Raw genomic sequence first — 24,454 nt, 5'->3', positions numbered from 1 at the left:
GCCATCTGTCGGAAAGTTGAAGCTCAACCGAAGGTGGACCTTGTAACATGACAATGACCCAGATACCACCTATTAGAGCCAAGGGTGTACTTACTTTTTCCACATGCGAAATTCGCATTTATGTTCATTTAAATAAAACAATTGACTACAAAATGTAAATGTTTCATGATATTTGTTATATTATATCACCTTTATCTATCAATATTGTTGAAATGAAGATCAAATAGCTGTATGTTGAAAAAGTCAAAACTTTACATGGGGTGTTCTTACTTTTTCACGTGACTGTATAGAAGATAATGTTCAAAAAAAATGAGCCCTATCTTCCAATGGTAAAAAAATTCCTGGATCGGGAATAATATCCTGAGCTTCACCAAAAACTAATCAATTCTTCCTTATCCCAAGTGCAATCACCCCACCAACTTTCATCGAAATCCGTTCAGAACTATTCCAGATATCTTGTTCACAAACACACGAACACACACACACACGGACACGAGTGAATGCATTACTCCCTGGCGGGAGTAATTAGAATAGCAGGAAGGGTAAAAAGAAAAAGAAAAAGATTGATCATGATCAAACCTTTCAAGGATAGTGCAGGTCCCACGGGAAGTGGGGGTTTAGTTGTGTTTGTTACCTTGAGAACAGTGGGGGTGTAGCAAGTGGATCCCCCCTCTCGACCCGACCCCCACCCTAGCACTCAGCAGTTATTTTCCTTATTACAACCAATACAATAAATTGAATTCCAGAAATTGCAAAGTGATTTCGTAAAACTTTTCTGTGCTAAAATCTTTTCAAGTAAACATGTCTCCGAAGTCAGAAATTGGAAGATAATACAACAGTAAAACCAGAAAGAGTGTACACTCACAAACTCACCGAAAGCAATCATTGGCGTTTAAAGGATGTTGCAAATGATATTGCTACGTCATGATAATATCCTCAAAGAATAGAAATAAGAGAAGCGTATAATTGATAACGGAACTGGAAGAAGGCTCAGGTGTCGTCATCCATCCATCAAAAGTATGAAACATTCACAACACAGCAATTGGACAATGGAACAATAGTCAAAGGTGCTTTGGACAGATGAGTCGAAGACAGTTATTTAGATCGACCCGAAGCCAGTATGCGAGACATCGAGAAACTGAAGCTCATAAAGAGCTTTGCTGAAAGCCAACAATTAAGCATTGAGGAGGTTCAATTCAGGCTCGGGGATGCATATCCTCACGTGGTGCTGGAAAATTGATGGTAATAGCAAGATTCCCATGCTCGCACGGGATTCCAAACAGGGTCGGGATGGGAACGGCAAAAACGCAAATGGCATCTTCCGTCATTGAGCCGGTGTAGCAGGATTCTCTCACTCCCCTAGAATTTCACTCGAGTGATTCTGTCCTCGGATAAAATCACTCCAGAGTGAACTAATCCTAGGACTGGCACACTCTAGAGTGTAATTATCCGAGGACAGAATCACTCCAGAGTGAACTAATCCTAGGACTGGCACACTCTAGAGTGTAATTATCCGAGGACAGAATCACTCCCCCTGTCAAGATCAACACACTCCCTCCAGGATCAAAGCACTCCCCTTTAGGATGAAGTCAATCCCCCAGAAAGAATGGAAAGATATATTTAGTTACTTTGGAACGAAATATAACTCACAGGATGTTAGATATCGTTGCAATGATCAACACAGCTTTTACTCTGTATTTTAGTGTATACCGTGTGAGCATGTGCATCATATTGTCGGATCTTAATATTCAATTGTTGAATACATGTACTATATTTGAGCCCATCATTATTTTAATACCCTCAGTTGGCTTAGTGTAATACCCGCAAACAGCCCTGGTGTTGGCTTCGCGGTTCGGGTGCCGGGCTTGGGATCCTCGGATCCTGGGTTCGAATCCCGGTCGATCGCTGAATTAACGCCAGGGGGGTTGACTCAGCCTGCCATCCTTCCGAGGTCGGCAAATTGAGTACCAGCTTGCTGGGATGAATGATCCCGGTGTGTACCCGGATTTAGAATAGGTACACCGTATCCCTGCGCATCGTAAGAGGCAACTAAGGGTTGGCGTCAGGAAGGGCATCTGGCCATAAAAACATGCCTCAAACAGGGAACCATGATTGTCATGGGGCCCGCAAGGCTAACCCCTGCCCTAGCGGGGAAAATGGCCTTAAAACGATCATTCATTCATATTCATTATTTTAATACAACAAAAGAAGACATGAGTCCCGTTTTCCCCATATTAATCAATACTCCCGTTCATTTATATTCACATGAGAGTTATTATACTTCGTTATGGTTTAAAAAATACCATGCAGTGTACTTCATTTCATATCTATATGTATACCTTTGTACACTCTTCCGAGTGTATTCAGTGTGATGTGGGTAATATTTACATATCTTCGGATCTACATATTCGGTTGTTGAATACTATATCGTTCCAGCTCATCAGAGGTAATTAATGAAAAACTTCACATATTTTCCATGTAATTTTAATCAACTAATCCGGTCCTGTAGATTCATATTTCAAACAAATTAGACGTTAAGTAAGTTGTCATGGTTGAAAAATATTTATTCATACACATATATTAAATAAATGTATTACATGAATATTTACATTTCATAACATTTTAAAACCCGTATTTAATATTTCTTAAAAGTGCAGTAGAGTTATAGAAGGTAAATTAAAATGACATCATATGTTGAAATGAAAATATCCTTTCAGTATAAAACATCGTAAATGTATCGTAACGATTACTGCGAATACTCTAATATCAAAATATATAGTTATTTGAATGTTAAATTTATACTTTTCTTTATTTGATTTACCCAGTTTAATACAGGGATGCGAAAAACATTGTATTTTTAGTTTTAGGGAGAGACGTTTACAAAGGACATCATTCTGCCCTGTTTATCAATTCATTTATCATTTTATGTTCATATTCATTAACTTTGTCATGATTGTATGTCATTACCATGCAATAAATATTGTATAAATCACAAACTATATAGGGGGAGTGTTATAATCCTGGGGAGTCATTTGATCCTGCAAGGGGGAGTGTTAAAATCCGAGGGGGAGTTTTAAAATTCGAGGGGGAGTGATTTCATCCCGGGATAAAACCACTCTCGAGTGATTTTATCACTCGAGTGGTTTTTTTGGAAATCAATTTTTTTGGAAATCAGCCAACATCACCGCTTTGCACAAAAAAGGTGCAAAAACAGATCCTAGCAACTACAGACCAATCAGCCTTCTCCCAATTATCAGCAAAGTCATGGAATCCATCATTGCTTCAGATATGAAATCTTTCCTCTTCTCCAATGGCTTGATCTCTGATCATCAATTTGGTTTCGGACCTGGTCACTCTACTCTGGACATGCTGCTTCTGCTTTCTCAACAATGGATGGAGGTCCTCAATGCCAAACAGGAAATTAGAGCCGTCTCCCTTGACATATCACGTGCCTTCGATACGGTCTGGCACCCCGCTCTGCTCACCAAACTCTCCTCCTTTGGTATCCATGGAAATCTCCACGCATGGCTGGTGGACTTCCTCTCTAGTCATAGTCAACGTGTGGCCCTGAATGGGTTTCTCTCATCTCCTCTTCCTGTTCAGGCTGGAGTTCCCCAAGGCAGTGTTCTGGGCCCTGTGCTTTTTCTGGTCTTCTCAATGATCTCTCTGACTCTCTTGAAAATCCCCTCTATCTCTTTGCTGATGACTCTACTCTCTGTCGCTCCATTCCTCATCCCTCAGATCGGCAGTCTGTAGCCTCCTCAATCTCTGCAGACCTGGACAAAATCACAGACCGGGCAAACAAGTGGAACATGTCTTTCAATCCTGACAAATCTCACACTCTTACGATGTCTCTCTGAAAAGACCGACTGGACAACCCTCCCATCCACTTTATGAATAATCCTCTCCAAGAAGTTCTGTCACTCAAGCTTTTGGGTCTCACTATCTGCCATGATCTTTCCGAGGAAAACCACATTTCAAATCTGGCCTCCAAAGCCAGTCGCCGACTGGGCATCCTCCGTCGTGCGGTCCTTCCTTGGTACACCTGAGCTCCTCACCACATACAAGGCTTTCATCCGCAGCGCAATGGAATACTGCTCTCCCCTCTGGGCTGGTGCTCCTGCCTCACACCTAGCTCGTCTTCACGCTGTTGAAACCAAAGCGTTCAGAATCATTGTAATCTCCCGCGAGGAAGCTATCTCCGAGGGCCTTTCACTCACACCGCAGGCAGGTAGGTGGTCTTTCTGTATTCTACTGACTCCAATCCGGCCTTGCTCCCCCAGCTCTATCTGTGCTCTGTCCCGCAAATAATCCCACAGGTTGCACAATATCTGCCAGCAACCCTCTTCTGGTGAAATTGCCAAAATAGACTCTGTGCTCACCTTCACTCCTTCATTCCTCTTTTCTCCTGCCTCTGGAACAAACTCCCTCACTCTCTTCAATCCCACTCTACCCTCCAGGTCTTTAAAACAGCTGTTCACCACCATCTCTTATCTTCCCCCATCCAAAACCTTGATCTTTTCTACCCCTGCTAATTTCACCCCAAATCCACTTTTTGAAATACCAACTTCTGTCCTGGAAGTCTGGCCTCCAAAGCTGGCCTCCAAAGCCAGTCGCCGACTGGGCATCCTCCGTCGTGCGAAGTCCTTCCTTGGCACACCTGAGCTCCTCACCACATACAAGGCTTTCATCCGCAGCTCAATGGAATACTGTTCCCCCCTCTGGGCTGGTGCTCCTGCCTCACACCTTGCTCGGCTTCACGCTGTTGAGGCCAAAGCTTTCAGAATCATTGGAATCTCCTGCGATGTAGTCAACGCCGAGGGCCTTTCACTCACTCACCGCAGGCAGGTTGGTGGTCTTTCTGTCTTCTACCGACTCCTCTCCGGCCTTGCTCCCCCAGCTCTCTCTGTGCTCTGTCCCCCCAATATTCCTTCAGGTCGCACAAGATCTGCCTGCAACCCTCTTCTGGTTAAACTGCCAAAGTCTAGGCTCTCTGCTCACCTTCACTCTTTCATTCCCCTTTTCTCCCGCCTCTGGAACAAACTCCCCCACTCCCTTCAATCCCACTCCTCCCTCCAGGTCTTTAAAACAGCTGTTCACCACCATCTCTTATCTTCCCCCATCGAAAACCTTGATCTTTTCTACCCCCGGTAATTCACCCCAGAGTCCTTGCAGTGTTCATATGTTTTAATCCTCTCCCACCTCCCCCCAAGTCCTCCCGATGTCCCTGCTCTCAAATGTTGTGTTTGTGTCCTTCCTCCTCTCTTTTGTGTCCTTCCCCCTCTCTCCCCATCTTGTCTACCGCCTCCCCTTGTTTTTTGTGTTTTGTGTGTCGGTTTGTCTTTTTGTGTGATTAATGTTAGCTCTTTCACGAGCCTCGATCTTGTATACAAAAAAAAAAAAAAAAAAAAAAAAAAAAAAAAAAAAAAGTCCTTGGTGTCCTTGTGTTTTATACTTCTCCCACCCCCTCCCCCCAAGCCCTCTACCTCCCACACATCTCCCTGCTCTCAAATGTTGTGTTTGTGTGCTTCCCCTTCTCTCCCCATCTTGTCTTCCGCTCCCTCTTTTTATATATTTTGTTTGTCTGGTTGATTTGTTTGTGAAATAAATGTTAGCTCTTTCATGAGCCTCGATTCAGTATACAAAAAAAAAAAAAAAAAAATCCTGGGGAGTGATTCTATCCTCCTGCACCGGCAAGCTGGGAGCAACAATTTGCATTTATTGCCACATTTGATGTAATTTAAATGCTCTAACGGAGGTGAGATGCTCCATTTGAAAGTTTCTTCGATATATTTCGTTTTTTTGATGCCAAGGGACCGTAATGAAAATGTTTTGGTGTCAAAGCCAGTGACCAATTGCAAGTCAATAGTGCGATATCAACTGCAGCAAGGTGCGGACACATTTTAATCCACCAGGCTATCCCCAGTGGTGCAAGACTTATTGGTCCATACTTCATCTTCGAGCAAGATAGTGATCGAAAACATTCAGCTGGAATAATTACCTTCGCTACCGAAGGCGGACTCAGGTTATGTTTTCACACCTGTTTGTCTGTGAACATATCTCCTGAAGTTATGGACGGATTCGGACGAAACTTGGTCGACAGGTTGGGTGTGTGACGAGGAAGAATTGAATCCATTTTGGTGTAGGTCCAAAGTCGGAGAAGTTTTTATTATTTTTTACAAGTGTTTTTTGTTTTACAAGTTTATTTTATATTATTATTCGGAAATTTGTAAAATTTGTTTTTCACTTGGAAGCTGTGGGTTAAGATGTGTAGGCCTAAATAAAGGTGGAAAAAGTCGGATTTAATCCATTTTAATACCAGGCTACAAGTCAACAAAAGGTGAAAATTTTGAAAGGGGATATAGACTTTCTTTAGACACGATATGAACTCCAATGCTTGACCTCTTTCACCCATCTCAAGAATAAAAAGCTTCCTTTTTTATATTGTGGTATTTTTTTTTTACCAGTGCTTCTGCTAGTTAAAACGTATTTGCAAAAAAAAGAGGAAGCTTATTTTTCAATGCATGGAATGGTCCCTTAAAGGTCAGATCTTAATAGAATTTAAGTTGTTTGGGACGATTTGGCCAAAAAGTAAAAAATAATCACAGGAACTTTGATGATCGTTGGAAGTACTTGGAAGAAGCGTCAACACCATTCGACAAGTGTATTGTCCTTCTACTCCGTGTTAGTTTATATCAAAGTATTTTGTTTTTCATCAGCCACTCAATGGAATACTGCTCTCCCCTCTGGGCTGGTGCACCTGCATCACACCTCGCTCGTCTTCACGCTGTTGAAACCAAAGCCTTCAGAATCATTGGAATCTCCCGCAATGAAGCTAACTCCGAGGGCCTTTCACTTTCTCACCGCAGGCAGGTTGGTGGTCTTTCTGTCTTCTACCGACTCGTCTCCGGCCTTGCTCTCCCAGCTCTATCTGTGCTCTGTCCCCCAAATATTCCTACAGGTCGCACAAGATCTGCCAGTAACTCTCTTCTGGTGAAATTGCCAAAATAAAGACTCTCTGCTGACCTTAACTCCTCTTTTCTCCTGCCTCTGGAACAAACTCCTTCACTCTCTTCAATCCCACTCCTCCCACCAGGTCTTTAAAACAGCTGTTCACCACCATCTCTTATCTCCCCCCATCCAAAACCTTGATCTTTTCTACCCCCACTAATTCACCCCAGATCCACCTTGTTTGAAATTCCAACTTCTTTCCTGGAAGTCTTGGCAGTGTCCATATGTTTTATACCTCTCCCACCCCCCCACCCCCCTTCCCATGCCTTCCCCCCAAAGCCCTCTCCCTCCCACAGTTCTCTCGATGTCTCCATGTCTCTCGGTCCCTGCTCTCAAATGTTGTGTTTGTGTCCTTCCCCCTCTCTCCCCATCTTGTCTACCGCTCCCGATGTTATTTGTTTTGTGTGTCTGTTTGTCTTTCTGTGTGATTAATGTTCGCTCTTTCACGAGCCTCGATCTTGTATACAAAAAAAACAAAAAACAAAACAAAAAAAAATATTTGATGTCAGAGAAGAAAACTGCAACATTTCATTACAGTGCGTATTTTATAAACCTCAAAATTGTAGTATTCCTAAATAGTGTAGCAGCAGAGCAAACCTGTTGTGCATTTTGTGATACAAGCACCAAATTTGGCACAAATGTACATTAATATGTTGCGAACATTTTCAGATATTGGGCCACTTGAAATTCCGTAATTTTTTTTTTCAAATTTTTTCAAATTTCGTAATTTCAAATTTTTCGGGTGACACCGTCACAATTTCGGTCTTCGAGGCCGGCCGATATAGTGGGGCGGCTTAGCCCAAATATTCAAAAGAATTGTGCATTTTGTGATACAAGCACCAAATTTGGCACAAATGTACATTAATATGTTGCGAACATTGTGTGGTCAGCAATGAAGACGAGAGTCTGAATTACATGTATGCAAAAGATCTTGTGAACCAGTGAAGCAAATACACGGGTAAGCATGAATTAAATCTAGGGCATGATATAATTTCCATGATGTTTACCTCTACACTCAATGGTGGAAGGAGGTAATGTTTTGATCCCAGCTTGTCTGTATGTCTGTTAGTCCACAAAATTCCAGACAAAGCTTGTAGTAGTGGTAGTTGTAGTGGTAGTGGTGATAACAGAAATTGTTATATAGAACTGAACTTATATTATTATTATATGCAGAAAATAACTTCATTTCTATATGCCCTGCAGTGGACAGGTTAATTGGTTTATGCACTGAAGGGGTCACCCTGGTGTGCACTGCTGTGTTCTGCCTCACTGAGTTGTTCAGGTATGATGTACTCAGCACAAGCTTCCGGTCGGCCCGGAGGTGGGGGTGCGGGGCCTGTCACGGAACGTCAAAACAAACGGCCTGCCGGGGCCGCCCAAAAGTCGGGCGTGAGGGGCGCGTCCACTAATGGAACGCCTCTCGCTTCCCAGATCGAGGGCCACGTGGTCAGGAGAACCTCGTCCCTTCCGGTCACACTTTGCCTTTCGGCCGGCCTCGAAGACCGAAATTGTGACGGTGTCACCCGAAAAATTTGAAATTACGAAATTTGAAAAAATTTGAAAAAAAAAATTACGGAATTTCAAGTGGCCCAATATCTGAAAATGTTCGCAACATATTAATGTACATTTGTGCCAAATTTGGTGCTTGTTTCACAAAATGCACAATTCTTTTGAATATTTGGGCTAAGCCGCCCCACTAAAAATAAAAACATTCCTAACCTGTAACCAATTGACCATGACCTCCAAAACAATATAAAAAAAAAAAGAGCTGTACTGAATGTTCTCTACAAATGGTCTTCGGTACATTGAATCAAGACAATGTTCTGGAAGAGTCAAATTACTTTATGGTCATTTGGTTTGAAATGTCACAAAACTATCTAGGAAAACAGAAAAGCTGAAATTTGAAACACAAACATTAACTCCATTTGCTTTTAGCATTTCGGGCTTTCTCGTTGTGTTATGGTTGTTCAACCAATCAGACAAGCGTCTCTTCCAGCGGCTTTTTACCATCAAGTGGGAAATTCTCCATTTCCAACAGACATTTGGAAAATTATCTCAAACAAGTAGAAAAAGTCAAGGTTAAAGATTTACCTGAACAAACTCCTTTAAAATCCCCCACTTGGAAGCAAAAATTACAACTTTAACAACTTTCATTGAATAAGAAATGGAAAAGATAACAAAATAAGGTAATCAATTTAATTTCACAAAAGTTAATCAAATACAATTGGTGCCAGAAATATGGGGGAATAAAACGATCAAATAACATCTCACAATCCACAAAATGAAATATTTTATGTCAATCTATCAGCTTTCAATAAACAAACAACAACAAAAAAACTTTTACTTTCAAGTCACTCAAAATGAGAGCCCAGATTCGCAACATGCTCGAGGATGAGAATTTGAAAAATTTTCATCATGGAAAATGGAGGAACACGAGGCGGAAGGAACAGGTCCCTTTAAAATGGTTCGTGGGTTACACCTTGAGTATAGCAGCATTGTGCAGCTGGTAGAGCAACCTGCTGGCAGAGTCTTTGGGCTCAAAGTGAGTGAGCACTTCATCCTTCGGTATCTGCAATAACGAGAGCGGGTTGGACAGCGACATCAAGTAGAGGAAGTCGAATAACCATCTGAGGCACCAGCAATAAAAAATAAACAAAAATTTCCATGCATGCCGACGAGTCTGACTGGATGACACGGTGTAGACTGGGTTTGTTTCACGACCCGATGAAACAGATTTTTTTGCTTTGTTTGCAAAGTCGAGGCTTGTGGAAGAGCTAGAACACAGAGAACACATCAGGACACAACATAACAAAAGGAACAGTAGAGAGAGGGCAAGAGGGTGGAGAGGTGAAACACCAACAGCGGTGTTGAAGGACAAGGTAGAGGAAGACTTGGACAAACATTGGGTGTGGGGAGGAATGAGGGGTAGGGCACGAGGCATGGGTTGGATTGGTGTTTCACAGAATAGACCATCACATCAGAAAGTGTGCCCTCCCCTGGATGGACGCGAAGCTGGCTGTCCCCTTTGCTGGCACTAGTTGGTGTAGGTTAAAGATCCGACAATTTTTTTTTTTTTTTTTTGGCAGAGTAGGCGAGTTATTGCTGGTAACCTCAACGTATTACAAATTCCTACCATCTTCTGTTGAATGTCAGACTTGGCCAGGCAGGTTGTGAAAGACTTGGGCCAAAGTTCCCCTTTGACCGATACCACAAGAATATGGGGCCATTTGAGCAGTATGGGAGCAGATTGAAAAATAATGCCGCTTCTTCCTTTTCTCCAAAGCAGGTAAAGATATTCAAATATCAAATCGAATATCAAATCAAATATCGCTGCATCAAAGTGCAGTCTCTGCACATTAGTTCTTTACACGCCACTCAGTGTGAAGTTTCGCGATTCTGACAAAAGATGTCTCGGTGCTACATTAGTCAGTATGGCAGAGTGACGTCATCAGTACTGTTAAGTGTTGAAGTGTGGGGGATGAAATTTGGGATGACTGACTGGAGATCAGAGGTGGATGCACCATTACGATCCTGAGAGGAAGGGACGGTCAATGGAGTACCGCCACAAACGATCACCAGCCCCGACTTGGGTCCATTAGATTTTCATCCCTTCCCCAAACTCAACACCTACATGGAGAATAATTTTCTTCGGCGTTGACGTCAAGGCCGCTGCAAAGCGCTGCTTAATTCAGCAGAACACAGTTCTATCGTGACAGCATCATGAAACGTCTTGGACGTTGGTAGAAGAGTGTGGACCACAGTGATCATTACCTATCCGACGCAAATTACTTTTCTAACATGGCCCACCGACACCGATCACAAGATGGAGATGCTTACAGATGACCCATCACAAGATGGAGATGCTTACGGATGACCCACCACAAGCTGGAGACGCTTACAGATGACCCGTCACAAGATGGAGACGCTTACAGATGACCCACCACAAGATGGAGATGCTTACAGATGACCCACCACAAGCTGGAGATGCTTACATATGACCCATCACAAGATGGAGATGCTTAGATGACCTGTCACAAGACGGAGATGCTTACAGATGACCCACCACAAGATGGAGATGCTTACAGATGACCCATCACAAGATGGAGATGCTTACAGATGACCCACCACAAAATGGAGATGCTTACATATGACCCATCACAAGATGGAGATGCTTACAGATGACCCACCACAAGATGGAGATGCTTACAGATGACCCATCACAAGGTGGAGATGCTTACAGATGACCCATCACAAGGTGGAGATGCTTACATATGCCCATCACAAGATGGAGATGCTTACAGATGACCCGGCACAAGATGGAGATGCTTACAGATGACCAATCACAAGATGGAGATTCTTACAGATGACCCAGCACAAGATGGAGATGCTTACAGATGACGCATCACAAGATGGAGATGCTTACAGATGACCCATCACAAGATGGAGATGCTTACAGATGACCCAGCACAAGATGGAGATGCTTACAGATGCCGCATCACAAGATGGAGATGCTTACAGATGACACATCACAGGATGGAGATGCTTACAGATGACCCGGCACAAGATGGAGATGCTTACAGATGACCAATCACAAGATGGAGATTCTTACAGATGACCCAGCACAAGATGGAGATGCTTACAGATGACGCATCACAAGATGGAGATGCTTACAGATGACCCATCACAAGATGGAGATGCTTACAGATGACCCGTTGCAATGGATTCACCGATTTATTAATATGCACATCAACATGCACACACCAGACTCATCCGTGGTGAAATGTGGGGTTCAAAGGCGATAGAATAACTTGGAATAATTAACAGTAGAGTAAATGCAAACATCCGCACACAGCCGGTGTGAAAACGAGAACCTCCTTCCCAGGTACACGGACATCAAATGCAGGGATCCACGTTTGCATTGCGTACCTGATTCCACCGGTAAGGTCTTTCATAAAAGTGCATCTCCTGCGGCTCCCTCGGTTCCTTTCTGAAAAACAGTCTTAAGGACAACAACAATGTGTCAGCAACGTCAAAGGGCACGTTCGCACCGATTCCGATTTACGTAAAGTTATTTAAAGTTGTAAGAAATCAGACGTGAACCTTTCGCAAAGAAAAACAAAAATAATGGAAATATCACCGACAGCTTATAGCCATGTTGGGAATTGAACCAAAGCCAGTTCAATGATAAGTGTGCTTCCCATGCACCGCCATGTCGGACATTGTGTGTATTCTTCGTGTTGTTCAAAATCAAGTTTTAAAAGAAAGTACGTGATCCAATCTATTACCTTTTACTTCACATCATCAAGTGAAAACACAAAATACATTTGTTTGTTGTGGAGAAAGAAGAGGTTTGAAGTGAAACCGGGGTGAGGGGAGGAGGGGAAAGAGGTTTGGATTGCCCTGTTTTGGGGTTGCGTAGAAGGTAGTAGTAATGGGTCTGGCATTGTCATGGGTGAAACTGCAAAAGTTTTGAAGAAAGTAAAGCGACTCCTTCCCGGGATTGGGGGGGAGGCGGGGGGGAAGAAAGGGGGGGGGGGAGTGGGCGTCCTGGGGCATGCCCCCTCTTCCCCCCATAATAAAAAACAAAAAACAAAATTGATGCCAAAATATGCATTTTAGGGGTGATCTTGTTCAAATTGTAACAACAAAAACGAGAATGGCACTCGGTAGAGAGCATTTGTTTTGTATCCCACTGATAGGCCAGATCTGGATTCGGACCTGAACCAAAATCTAATCGGCTTGTTCTTGTCACCTAACCAACTCGTCCACCAAGTTTAGTCATAACTCGTCCATCACATAAAAAAAAAAAATCATGTTATATATTGCTCTTTGCCCGATCTCTCAATGGTAAAGAATCACTTACAAATTAAATAATTATCATATCTGAATCCAATTTCAAATCTTCACCAAAATCGAATCGATTAGTCCTTGTCACACACCCAACCTGTCCACCAAGTTTCGTCCATATCCGTCCATAACTTTTTGAGATATCCTGCTATATACAGTGCATTCAGAAAGTATTCAGACCCCTTCACTTTTTTCACATTTTGTTATGTTGCAGCCTTATGCTGAAATCGTTTAAATTCATTTTTTCCCCTCATCAATCTCAATACCCTATAATGACAAAGAGAAAACAGGATTTTAGAAAGTTTTGCAAATTTATTAAAAAGAAAAAACTGAAATATCACATTGACGTAAGTATTCAGACCTTTAACTATACTTAGTTGAAGCACCTTTGGCAGCGATTACAGCCTCGAGTCTTCTTGGGTATGACGGGACAAGCTTTGCACACCTGGATTTGGGGATTTTCTGCCATTCTTCTCTGCAGATCTTCTCAAGCTCTGTCAGGTTGGATGGGGACCGTCGGTGGACAGCCATTTTCAGGTCTCTCCAGAGATGTTCGCTTGGGTTCAAGCCAGGGCTCTGGCTGGGCCGCTTAAGGACCTTCACAAAGTTGTCCCAAAGCCACTCCTGCATTGTCTTGGCTGTGTGCTTAGTGTCATTGTCCTGTTGGATGGTGAACCTTCGGCCCAGTCTGAGGTCCTGAGCGCTCTGTTTCAGCTTTTCATTAAGGATATCTCTGTACTTTGCTCCGTTCATTGTTCCCTCAACCCTGATCAGTCCCCCCCAGTCCCTGCTGCTGAAAAACACCCCCACAGCATGATGCTGCCACTACCACGCTTCACCGTTGGGATGGTATTGGGCAGGTGATGAGCGGTGCCTGGTTTCCTCCAGACATGACGCTTAGAATTGAGGCCAAACAGTTCAATCTTGGTTTCATCAGACCACAGAATCTTGTTTCTCACAGACTGAGAGTCCTCCAGGTGCTTTTTTACAAACACCAAGCGGGCTTTCATGTGTCTTTCACTGAGGAGAGGCTTCCGTCTGGCCACTCTGCCATAAAGCCTAGATCGGTGGAGTGTTGCAGTGATGGTTGTCCTTCTGGAAGTTTCTCCCATCTCCACACAGGATCTCTGGAGCTCAGACAGTGACCATCGGGTTCTTGGTCACCTCTCTTACCAAGGCCCTTCTCCCCCGATTGCTCAGTTCGGCCAGCTCTCGGAAGAGTCCTGGTTGTTCCAAACTTCTTCCATTTATGAATTATGGAGGCCACTGTGCTTTTGGGAACCTTGAATGCAGCAGAAAGCTATTTGTAGGCTTCCCCAGATATGTGCCTCGAAACAATCCTGTCTCTGAGCTCTGCAGGCAGTTCCTTCGACCTCATGGCTTGGTTTTTGCTTTGATATGCATCGTCAGCTGTGAGACCTTATATAGACAGGTGTGTGCCTTTCCAAATCATGTCCAATCAATTGAATTTACCACAGGTGGACTCCAATCAAGGTGTAGAAACATCTCAAAGATGATCAAGAGAAATGGGACGCACCTGAGCTAAATTTCAAGTGTCATAGCAAAGGGTCGGAATACTTATGTAAATGTGATATTTCAGTTTTTTATTTTTAGTAAATTTGCAAAAGTTTCTAAAATCCTGTTTTCTCTTTGTCATTATGGGGTATTGAGTGTAGATTGATGAGGAAAAAAATGAATTTAAACGATTTCAGCATAAGGCTGCAACATAACAAAATGTGAAAAAAGTGAAGGGGTCTGAATACTTTCTGAATGCACTGTATGTCGTCGGTTTTAGCCCCATCACTCAATGGTGAAGAATTACTTAAAACATTCTTGTAGGCCAATCCGAATCCGGATCTTCACCAAAATGTAATAATTTTGTCCTTTGTCACATCTGCTACCTCTCTGCCAAATTTCGTCCGAATCCGTCGACAACATTTTGAGTTATCTTGTTCACAAACAGACAGGGGGGTGAAAACATAAACTCCATCCACCTTTGGTGGCGGAGGTAACTATGCAAGTATAAAAGTGATATTTGGGGGGAAATTGTTTTTATTTCACCTGAACATCTATTGCTGGGAAGATTATTTTCAGTTAGTACAGTATATGGAAATACTGTTGAATGCAGAGAATGAATGGGATGGCAACATAGAGAGTAACCCAGTTTTAGGACCGGCAGAGAAGATAACCGAGAAGGAAGTTGCGGAAGCGATAAAAGCAATGAAGAGTAGAAAAGCGGGAGGGTCGACGGGAGTTGTGGGAGATATGTTGAAGGCAGCGGGAAGTTGGGGTGTGAAGAGAATGACAGAGATCTGCAATCTGGTGGTGAAAGAAGGCCGCATTCCAGTGGATTGGGAACTGAGTACCCTCGTCCCTCTATACAAGGGGAAAGGTGACCCTCTGGACTGTGGCTCGTATCGAGCGATAAAGTTATTGGAGCATGGATTGAAGGTATTGGAAAGGGTGTTGGAGAGGAGGATAAGGAAGAAAGTGAAGATTGACGAAATGCAGTTTGGATTTATGCCAGGAAGAGGAACGACAGACGCACTTTTTATTGTGAGGCAGTTGCAGGAGAAGTACATGGAGAAGAGGAAGAAGTTGTTTCTTGGGTTTGTTGATCTGGAGAAAGCATTCGATAGGGTTCCACGTGAAGTAGTGACATGGGCATTGAGGAAGTTAGGAGTGGAGGAATGGTTGATCAGAGTAGTGATGGCAATGTACAAAAGAGCGCGCACCGCTGTAAGGACGAAGGACGGGAGCAGTGGTGAGTTTGAGGTGAAGGTGGGAGTGCATCAGGGGTCGGTACTAAGTCCACTACTATTTGTAGCTGTGATGGAGGTGCTGGCTCAGAACGTAAAGGATGGTTTACCGTGGGAGTTGTTGTATGCAGATGATCTGGTGTTGATTGCAGAAAGTATGGATGGACTGAAGGAGAAGATGAACAAGTGGAAGGAATGTATGGAGACAAAAGGTCTGAAGGTGAATATCGGAAAAACGAAGGTGATGGCAAGTGGTAAAGCATGTGGTGAGGTGGAAAGAACTGGGAAGTGGCCGTGTGCTGTGTGCAGGAAGGGTGTCGGAGTGAATTCCATTCAATGTACAATGTGCGCTGAGTGGGTTCATCAAAAATGTAGTGGTTTGAAAGGGTCATTAACCAGTGTGGCAGCTACATTCAAGTGTAAGGTGTGCACAGAGGGAGCTGCAGATGGAGGAAATGTTGAGTTGGATCTTGGAAATGGCGTGAAGCTGGAAGGTGTGAAAACATTTATTTACCTTGGAGGCATGCTGAATGGAGAAGGTGGATCAGACTCGGCAACGTTTGCTGGAGTGAGATGTGCATGGAAGAAGTTTCGGGAACTGAGTGGCGTGGTGACGAGGAGGGGAGTGTCATTGAAGCTGAAGGGAAAGGTGTATGCTGCATGTGTGAGAAGTGTTATGATTTATGGGAGTGAGACATGGGTAATGAACGTCGAGCAGCAACGAAGGCTGGAAATGGTGGAAATGCGAATGGTTCAGTGGATGTGTGGAGTATCGTTGAGAGAGAGGAAGACAAATGATGAATTGCGAAAGATGATGGGAATAGAGCCTGTGATTGATGCTGTGAAGAGAAACAGGTTGAGATGGTTTGGTCATGTGTTGAGGAAGGATGAAAGTAGGGCTGTCAACCGAGCTGAGACCGGGACGAAATCCCGGCGGTTTCGGCTTTCGAGACGGTCTTGGGACGGTCCCGAGATAAATTGATTGACGCAATTTCTCGGTAAAAAAATCCCGGTTAAAATTCCAACTTCTTGCAGATATTTTCCATAATAGAGGCATTTATTGAGCCTTGCTTTCATTACTCTGCTTCTGCACAAGCATCATTTTTCGCAAGTGCAGCTGAACTGACACAAACGATGATAGATAAAGTAAACTCACTGTTCCAGGATTTTCCCCTTGTCAACAAACAATGCACTGCAAACGAATCCGAATTCCGAATCCGGATCTTCACCAACATCTAATCATGTCGTCCTTGTCACACACGCTGCATCTCCACAAAATTTCGTCCGAATCCGTCCACAACTTTTTGAGATATTGTGTTCACAAACAAACGGACAAACAGACAGGAGTGAAAACATAACCTCCATCTACCTTTGGTGGCGGAGGTAACGAAATCAGGATAAAGGTCCCAATGAAAATCCCCCGCATCGCGACTTTATTTAAACCGTCGAATCCTTCCGCTGTATCACTCCGCCTCGCCCCGCCCCGCTGCGGTCACGTGTCCGTCCTTGGAGACGAGTTACAGGATGTGGTTGCTATGGTCTTTTGCACATTAATATAGAGGGACTCGCTCGAGGCTCCGTGATTGGAGGGACGATGTTTATTTAGATTAAAAACACGTTTATAACGGATTATTCTACACACAATGTATTAATACAAGTACAATACATTATGTAGTTTTATGAAATGAGTTTTTGATGAACGTTTATGTTTAATTGCAATGCTAAATCTATAAATTGTAAGAATCCCTCGGGGTTTGGTTTGACGGTTTGAATGTGAAAGTATTTTGGTTATCTTATCTCCACTTTAGGCCTGATAAGTTGATTACGTTTACTTTAGTCACAGAGTCAAAATAAGGAGGGGGGGGGGGGGGGTGATCACTACACCGCCTGCTTTATAATTTACAAGCAGAAGTACCCGGCATTGCCGGGCGGGGGAGGGGAGGGGAACGGGGGGGGGGGGGGGGGGGAGCGAGCCCCTTGGCGATCACAACTCACAAAATGATAATGAAACTCCAACCGGGCCTCGAATATGCCTGGGCAGAAACATTTTCTCCCTCTCTCTGACATTCCGAGCAAGAAATTACATGACAATACAAACTGTAATGAGATAACCCGGTCCCATCGGTGGCCGATCATCTGCATGTAGGCGGTGTATTTTATTTCATCCCGGTAAATGGAAGCTAAGTCGGAATTTAAGTACTCAACATCAGAAATGAATTTTTTTCATTGTTGTTTATATATTGTAATGAAATTCCATTATTTTTGAAGCCTTATTATTTATTTATTTTTATTTTTTTATATTTTTTACTTTGCCGGGAACCGAGCCGATCCAAGATCCCGTTATGAAAATTGAAAATTTATCGAGACGGTTCCGAGACGGGATTTTGAATCTAGCTAACAGCACTAGATGAAAGTGACTGGTTGAAAAGAGTGATGGGAATTAATGTAGAAGGAAGTAGAGGACGGGGAAGACCGAGAAAGACTTGGCTAAAGATGGTCGAAGAAGAAATGCGGGCAAGGGGGTTAACAAGGGGAGATGCAGAAAATATGGCAAAATGGAGAACATTGTCATGGGGACCGCAAGGCTAACCCCCGCTCTTGCAGGGAAAATGGCCTTAAAATGCCTGTTGTTGTTGTTGTTGTTGTTGTTGTTGTTGTTGTAGTACAGCATTTTATTTACATCATAAAATAAGTGAATACTGAATGCCACAAATCTTTCCAGAGCTTTTGATACACTAATGGGCCTGTCAGTCCACTGAAACAAATTTTCATTGGTCTTCATGGCCTTGTCGCATACCTGCCTGCTGTAGTGACTTGCTTTTCACCAAGCCCAAATCTGCTTGGGCCATGGCGGGGATTATACGTACGTTATTATTGCGAAATGAATGCCAAATGGGGTTATTATTATTATTGCCAAATGGGGCAAATAAATGCGCTAATACCTTAATTGTGTGATCCTTAGTCCTGTTAAGTTTTGTTGAGATTAGATAAGTGACGACCGAATGTATTGTGGTCAAGATATCATCAGACAGACAGACAGACACCAAATTGCATATTTTAGTACGATTATCTGCACACAAACACAGAACGCACAGGCCCTCTTACACCGCTCACTCAATCAGAACAACTCAGGGCCCTCCTTACACCCTTTCCTCACTCAGAATCTCTCATGGCCTTCTTTACACTGTCCACTCAAACGGAACATCTCACCGCTCAAATACCAACCACTTGCACAATTCACTCCACCGTCTTCCTTGCTCGGGCCCTCATACCATGCTATTTTAGTAAGAACAGAACAAATTACCAAGTTTGGACCATGTCCAGACAGTTATTTCATTTGTAAAAAGAGAAACTGCATAAAAACGTGTTGCGGAGATAGTTTGTTGTGGGAGTATGGCACAATAAAGTGTGTTGAGTTGTGTGGTATGGCATGTTGGGCTGACGAGATGGCTTCGAGTTATGCACACTCACCTCTCAGCTGTCTCGCCGGAGTTTGAATCCCGATCCAGTTATGAACTGTCACCGCAGTCATCCGGTGTTGCATAGGCAGGGTGATTCATCAATGTGCATGCCGTCCCTCGGATTGATGTTTATAAACAGCCAATAGGTAGTGTGTGTGTGTGTGCGAGTGTGTTTTGTCGACAAATTGCTTCTCTGACCACGAATGATCCACAGGGAAAGTCTTATTTCTTGGACTGTATTATTCAGGGTGAGCCAGAAATAGTCATTTTTGAAATTCGTGTGAAGGAAATAAAAAATTGTATTTCAAAATAAATTCATTCATGACATTGAAGTACACTAGGGCATGCCCGTACGTGGGTGCCCGTTCCTTGCCAAAAAAAACCAAAAACGCTACCCGTACGCTCTACCCCGCCCGTATGCCCGTAAACAAAAAAAACAACGCTCTTCGCTTCCGCCCTTCGCTCTGACTGAATTGGGAGAAATAATGCGCATAAGAAATCGAGAAATTATTATTTTCTCCGGAAGAAATCGAATTACGAACCGTAATGGCGCACGCGCTCGGCTCGGCTCGCTCTCACATCGGCCACGCCTCCGCAACAACGCGTTCTGTGATTGGCTGCCGGAAGTGCAGTCTTCACTGTCCGGAAGGTCGCAAATCGCAGTTATGATGAATCGCAAATTAGTTTTAATTAGTTTTAAAACATAGTTTAACGGCAACATAGTTTTCCAACGTGAAATAAATGAATACGCTCTCAAATGTGCCGTCCGAGGCAGAGTCTGTTCGCCACGTTCGGCACACGTGATAGCTCGCTGCTCTCTGATTGGTTGAATCGTTTTTTGGACATAGCTCGGTAACTACTTCTCCGATTAATATGAAACCTTGAAAAGGCACATCCTCGGGTCCCCAGCAATATACCTGGCAAGTTTAAAGTATATCGGACCCGTGGTTGTCGAGAAACAGCGGTCACAGACATACAGACATACAAACATACAAACATACACACAGAGATTACTGGAATTATAGATAGACTAGGGCATTGCCCGTACGTGGGTGCCCGTTCCTTGCCAAAAAAAAAAAAAAACGCTACCCGTACGCTCTACCCCGCCCGTACGCCCGTAAACAAAAAAAACAACGCTCTTCGCTTCCGCCCTTCGCTCTGACTGAATTGGGAGAAATAATGCGCATAAGAAATCGAATTACGTACCGTAATGGCGGTCAGCTCGTAACGCGCTCAGCTCCGCTCGTCTCACATCGGCCACGCCTACGCAACAAAGCGTTCTGTGATTGGCTGCCGGAAGTGAAGTCGTCACTGTCCGGAAGTTCGCAAATCGCAGTTACGATGAATCGTTTTAATTTAATCGCAGTTTGAATTCGTTTTAAAACATAGTTTAACGGCAACATAGTTTTCCAACGTGAAATAAATGAATACGCTGTCAAATGTGCCGTCCGAGGCAGAGTCTGATCGCCACGTTCGGCACACGTGATAGCTCGCTGCTCTCTGATTGGTTGAAGCGTTTTTTGGACATAGCTCGGTAAGTACTTGTCCGATTAATTTAAAACCTTGAAAAGGCACATCCTCGGGTCCCCAGCAATATACCTGGCAAGTTTCAAGTATATCGGACCCGTGGTTGTCGAGAAACAGCGGTCACAGACAAACACACAGACACACAGACACACAGACACACAGAGATTACTGGAATTATAGATAGATAACATGCATTTTTATTATTTTTATTTTTTACTGATTTCGTTTTTTTTGCAGCAGCAGAACACTTGAGTGACCATGTACAACTGGTCGGGTGAAGAACGCGCTTCGCTATCAAAGCTTTTTACAAGAATAATGATAGTGCAACTCCTGCACAACGTCAATGTTCAACGTCATGGAAATGTGCCGTCTTTTCGTGCTATCAAGTTATGGGTTCAGAAGTTTGAGAGGACTGGTTCAACTTTAAAAGAGAAACAGCCGGGAGCACCCAAATCAGTAAGAATGGCACAAAACATTGAGCGTGTAAGGGAGACAGTTTTGAGAAGTCCGCATCGCTCCAGCCGAAAGCATGCATCAGCCGTAAGAATTTCTCACATGTCACTACGCCGCATATTGCATAAGGATTTAAAGTTTTATCCCTATAAATTCAAACTGTTCAGGAATTAAGCCAAGATGATGAGATTGCCCACAATAATTTTTGTGAGGGAATACTTTCATTTATGGACGGAAGTGAAAACCAAAACATTGCTAACAATTTGTTCATGTCTGATGAAGCACCTTTTCATCTGTGTGGCTTTGTCAACAAGCAAAATACTCGTTTTGGGGCAGCCTAAAACCCAAGAGAAATGCACACTAAACCGTTACACAATCCCAAAGTCACAGTGTAGTGCGCACTTTCGTTGTTCGGCATCATAGGGCCTTACTTCGTTGAGAACGATAACGGAAATGCCGTCACTGTTACTGCAGCTCGATATACCGATATGGTTTCTAACTTCCTCCCCATGGAATTAAACAGATTTGCAGAAGTCAGCCGAATGACATGGTTTCAGCAAGATGATGCAACCTCCCACACCGCCAGTGTCCATGACTACTGTCAGGGCGCTCTTTCCAAAGCATGTCATTTCCAGAAACGGCGATATTCCATGGCCAGCGAGGTCACCCGATTTGACTGCATGTGATTTATTTATTGTGGTCATATCTAAAGGACAAAGTGGATGTTAACCGTCCACAAACTCTTCATGAACTTAAGGAAAACATCAGACGCGAAATCAATGATTTTGACGTGGCCATGTTGCAGAACGTCATGAATAATTGGCGTCCAAGATTGGAGGAATGTGTCAGACGAAATGGTGCGCATCCCCTCGATGTTCTTTTCCACAAATAAATGGCATGTTATGTACTTCACTTTCTTGTAAGAATTTGTTTTGAAATACAACTTTTTATTACCTTTACACGAGTGTTAAAAAGAACCATATTTCTGGCTCTCCCTGTGTATTGAAAATAATTAATCGGGCGTAAATCATACATATCATCCTCTGTGTGGTGTTGAATGTTGTGTGCCCGTCATTTTAACGGGCTTTTCCCCAAGTATGCTTGTAATTCGGGGCCGAGTTTGTTGGCAATTTTAAAGTTTTCGTAATAATTGGCATCTTTGTGATCATAAAAGAAGCAAAAATCAGAAAATGGAATACTCACTGCAGCAAGCTGTCACGAGTACATTTCTGCAGCCTGCGGATAGCCGCGGGTCCCCACTGACTCCTTTCGTCATCATTCTTCAGCATAATGCTGATGGCCTTGCGCACCACGTTTATCTGCAGCACAATAGTGTTCATCAAATCAAGTCACATGTGGAACTATAACGGCACTCGGTAGAGCGCATACTGCCGCCAGGCTGAACAGTTTATGTTTTGTATCCCACTGATAGACCGGATCTGAATTCGGACAGATCTGAATTCGGACCTGAACCAAAATTTAATCGGCCTGTTTTTGTCATCTAACCAACTTATCCGCCAAGTTCAGTCATAACTCGTCCACAACTTTTTGAGATATCGTGCTATATATCGTTTTTGGCCCTATATCTCCCAATGGTGAAGAATCACTTCAAAAATTCTAGTAGCCAGACCCGGATCTAGATCTTCACCAAAATCTAATCATTTCGTCCTTGTCACATATGCCATCCCTCTACCAAATTTCGTCCAAATCCGTCCACAACTATCTTGTTCACAGACAGACAGACAGACAGACAGGCAGGAGTGAAAACAAACCTTCAAACCTCCTTCGGATGCACGGGTAATAATAATTTAATTTTCTCTCATCTCAGAGTATGATGGTGATCTGCATGCGATGGGAGATCTTAAGTGAGAATGCCTTTTTCTGTTTGTCCGGAGCTCACCATTCACAAGGCCAAAGGCCCACTCCGAGTGGGACCTTGCATAAAGGAACCATTTATAATGTGTTTTACGAGTTTATTTATATGAGCAGTCTGAGGGATGTAACAATCACACAATGTTTGGGAGGCTTATATCGACATCAATGCAGGTTTTCACCATTAGAAAAAAAGCAGCAATATTTCATTTGTTACTGCAATTCAAAACTCAAAAGAAAACAAGAGCAATCAGAGATTGCGGACCCTTGCCAAGACGTGTTTTTAGTGCTTTTTCAGGCTTTTGTGTTGAATGAAATATGGCGGCCGAACCACATGAACGATGACGTCATCATTATTATTTTTTTCTACACCAATATATGAAGCTCAAGAAATTTCATCCTGATCAGATGAAGTTTTGTACTTGTCGAATTATGACGTCATAATGGAGGCACCAATGACATCATCATTAGCATATTTTATTCCCCATGGAGAGTTGTTTACAATGAGCCATGTCTCAATTTTTTCTATGCAGCGCTTTCGGAGATATAGAGGTGCAAAGTTTTTTGTTTTTTTTCCAAGATGGCGCCCATACCACATGGCCTATGACGTCATAATTATCATCAAATAATTCCACAGGTGGAATTGCACCTATGGTGAAAATTTCCTGTCAATCAGACCAACGGTTGCAGAGAAAATAATATTTATTCTGTGCGGACAACTAACTGACAGACAGACAAACAGACTCAAATGCAATACCCTCTGCTCTGGCGAGGGTAAAAATGATTAATTATAAAAAATAAAAATAAAAGGAGCGAAAATATGTACAATACACCCCTAAATATCTGGATTTTGACCAGTATCATGGTAACCTCTATGTACCAATTTAATTACCACTGGGTTTAGTTTCAACCAATTGCGGTTTTTGAACTGAGCTGTGACGGTTATCTCGCACCACAAGCTTTATGTGCCGAATAATGGAATGACACCGAAGTGGAAAACTGAGACAAAAGTGATACTTTGAATTTTATTTATTTGCTGGTTAAGAAGCTGCAGAACATTTATAAAAGTAACACAGACAGATTACAAAGGAAAACGATTTAATACATCAATAGGGGAAGAATGGTGGGGGGCGAGTGTCGCAAGTTTAATCACTCTTGAATATTTAATCTGCTTAAGCACAGCAGGAGTCTTCATCAAAAAGCCAATTTATATTGTTATGGAACCCAACATCGGCCTCGGTTCCCCTTATCGGGGGGGGGGGGGGGGGGGGGGGGATTAATCCCCTCGTTTATGACTGACCGACGTGGTCCCTGACGCTGCCCAGCTACCCCCGGAAAGGCAGGTGCACAGCCCCATTCGTACCGCGGACAGATGTTAATTGCCGAGCGGTTTTAGCAACCGTGGCACGAACTATTAACAAGGACGAGACCCGATCCTTGACCGTTGGCCAAATCGTGCCACAGGTTTTCAATGGGGAAAAGACAAAGACGAACGGATGTGAAGAAGAGCAGAACAAAGGTAGG

At 43.2% G+C, this 24,454-nt stretch overlaps 1 protein-coding gene across 1 annotated transcript in view; it reads right to left on the bottom strand.

Annotated features, from left to right (window-relative positions):
* Positions 1–9,193: 9,193 nt before the first annotated feature.
* The window catches only part of LOC137436891 (ATP-dependent RNA helicase TDRD9), a 504,026-nt gene continuing 488,765 nt past the window's right edge, over positions 9,194–24,454 (bottom strand). The window contains 3 exon segments of the mRNA XM_078787098.1: positions 9,194–9,580; positions 11,938–12,010; positions 22,262–22,377. Coding sequence (XP_078643224.1) covers positions 9,485–9,580; positions 11,938–12,010; positions 22,262–22,377 — 285 coding nt within the window. The 3' untranslated portion in view covers positions 9,194–9,484.

This window comes from Myxine glutinosa, chromosome 11, assembly GCF_964187855.1.
Source record: "Myxine glutinosa chromosome 11, kmMyxGlut1.1, whole genome shotgun sequence".
NCBI lineage: Eukaryota > Metazoa > Chordata > Myxini > Myxiniformes > Myxinidae > Myxine > Myxine glutinosa.
The sequence above is the reverse complement of the archived record's forward strand: the minus strand, read 5'-3'. Positions and strand labels throughout refer to the sequence as shown.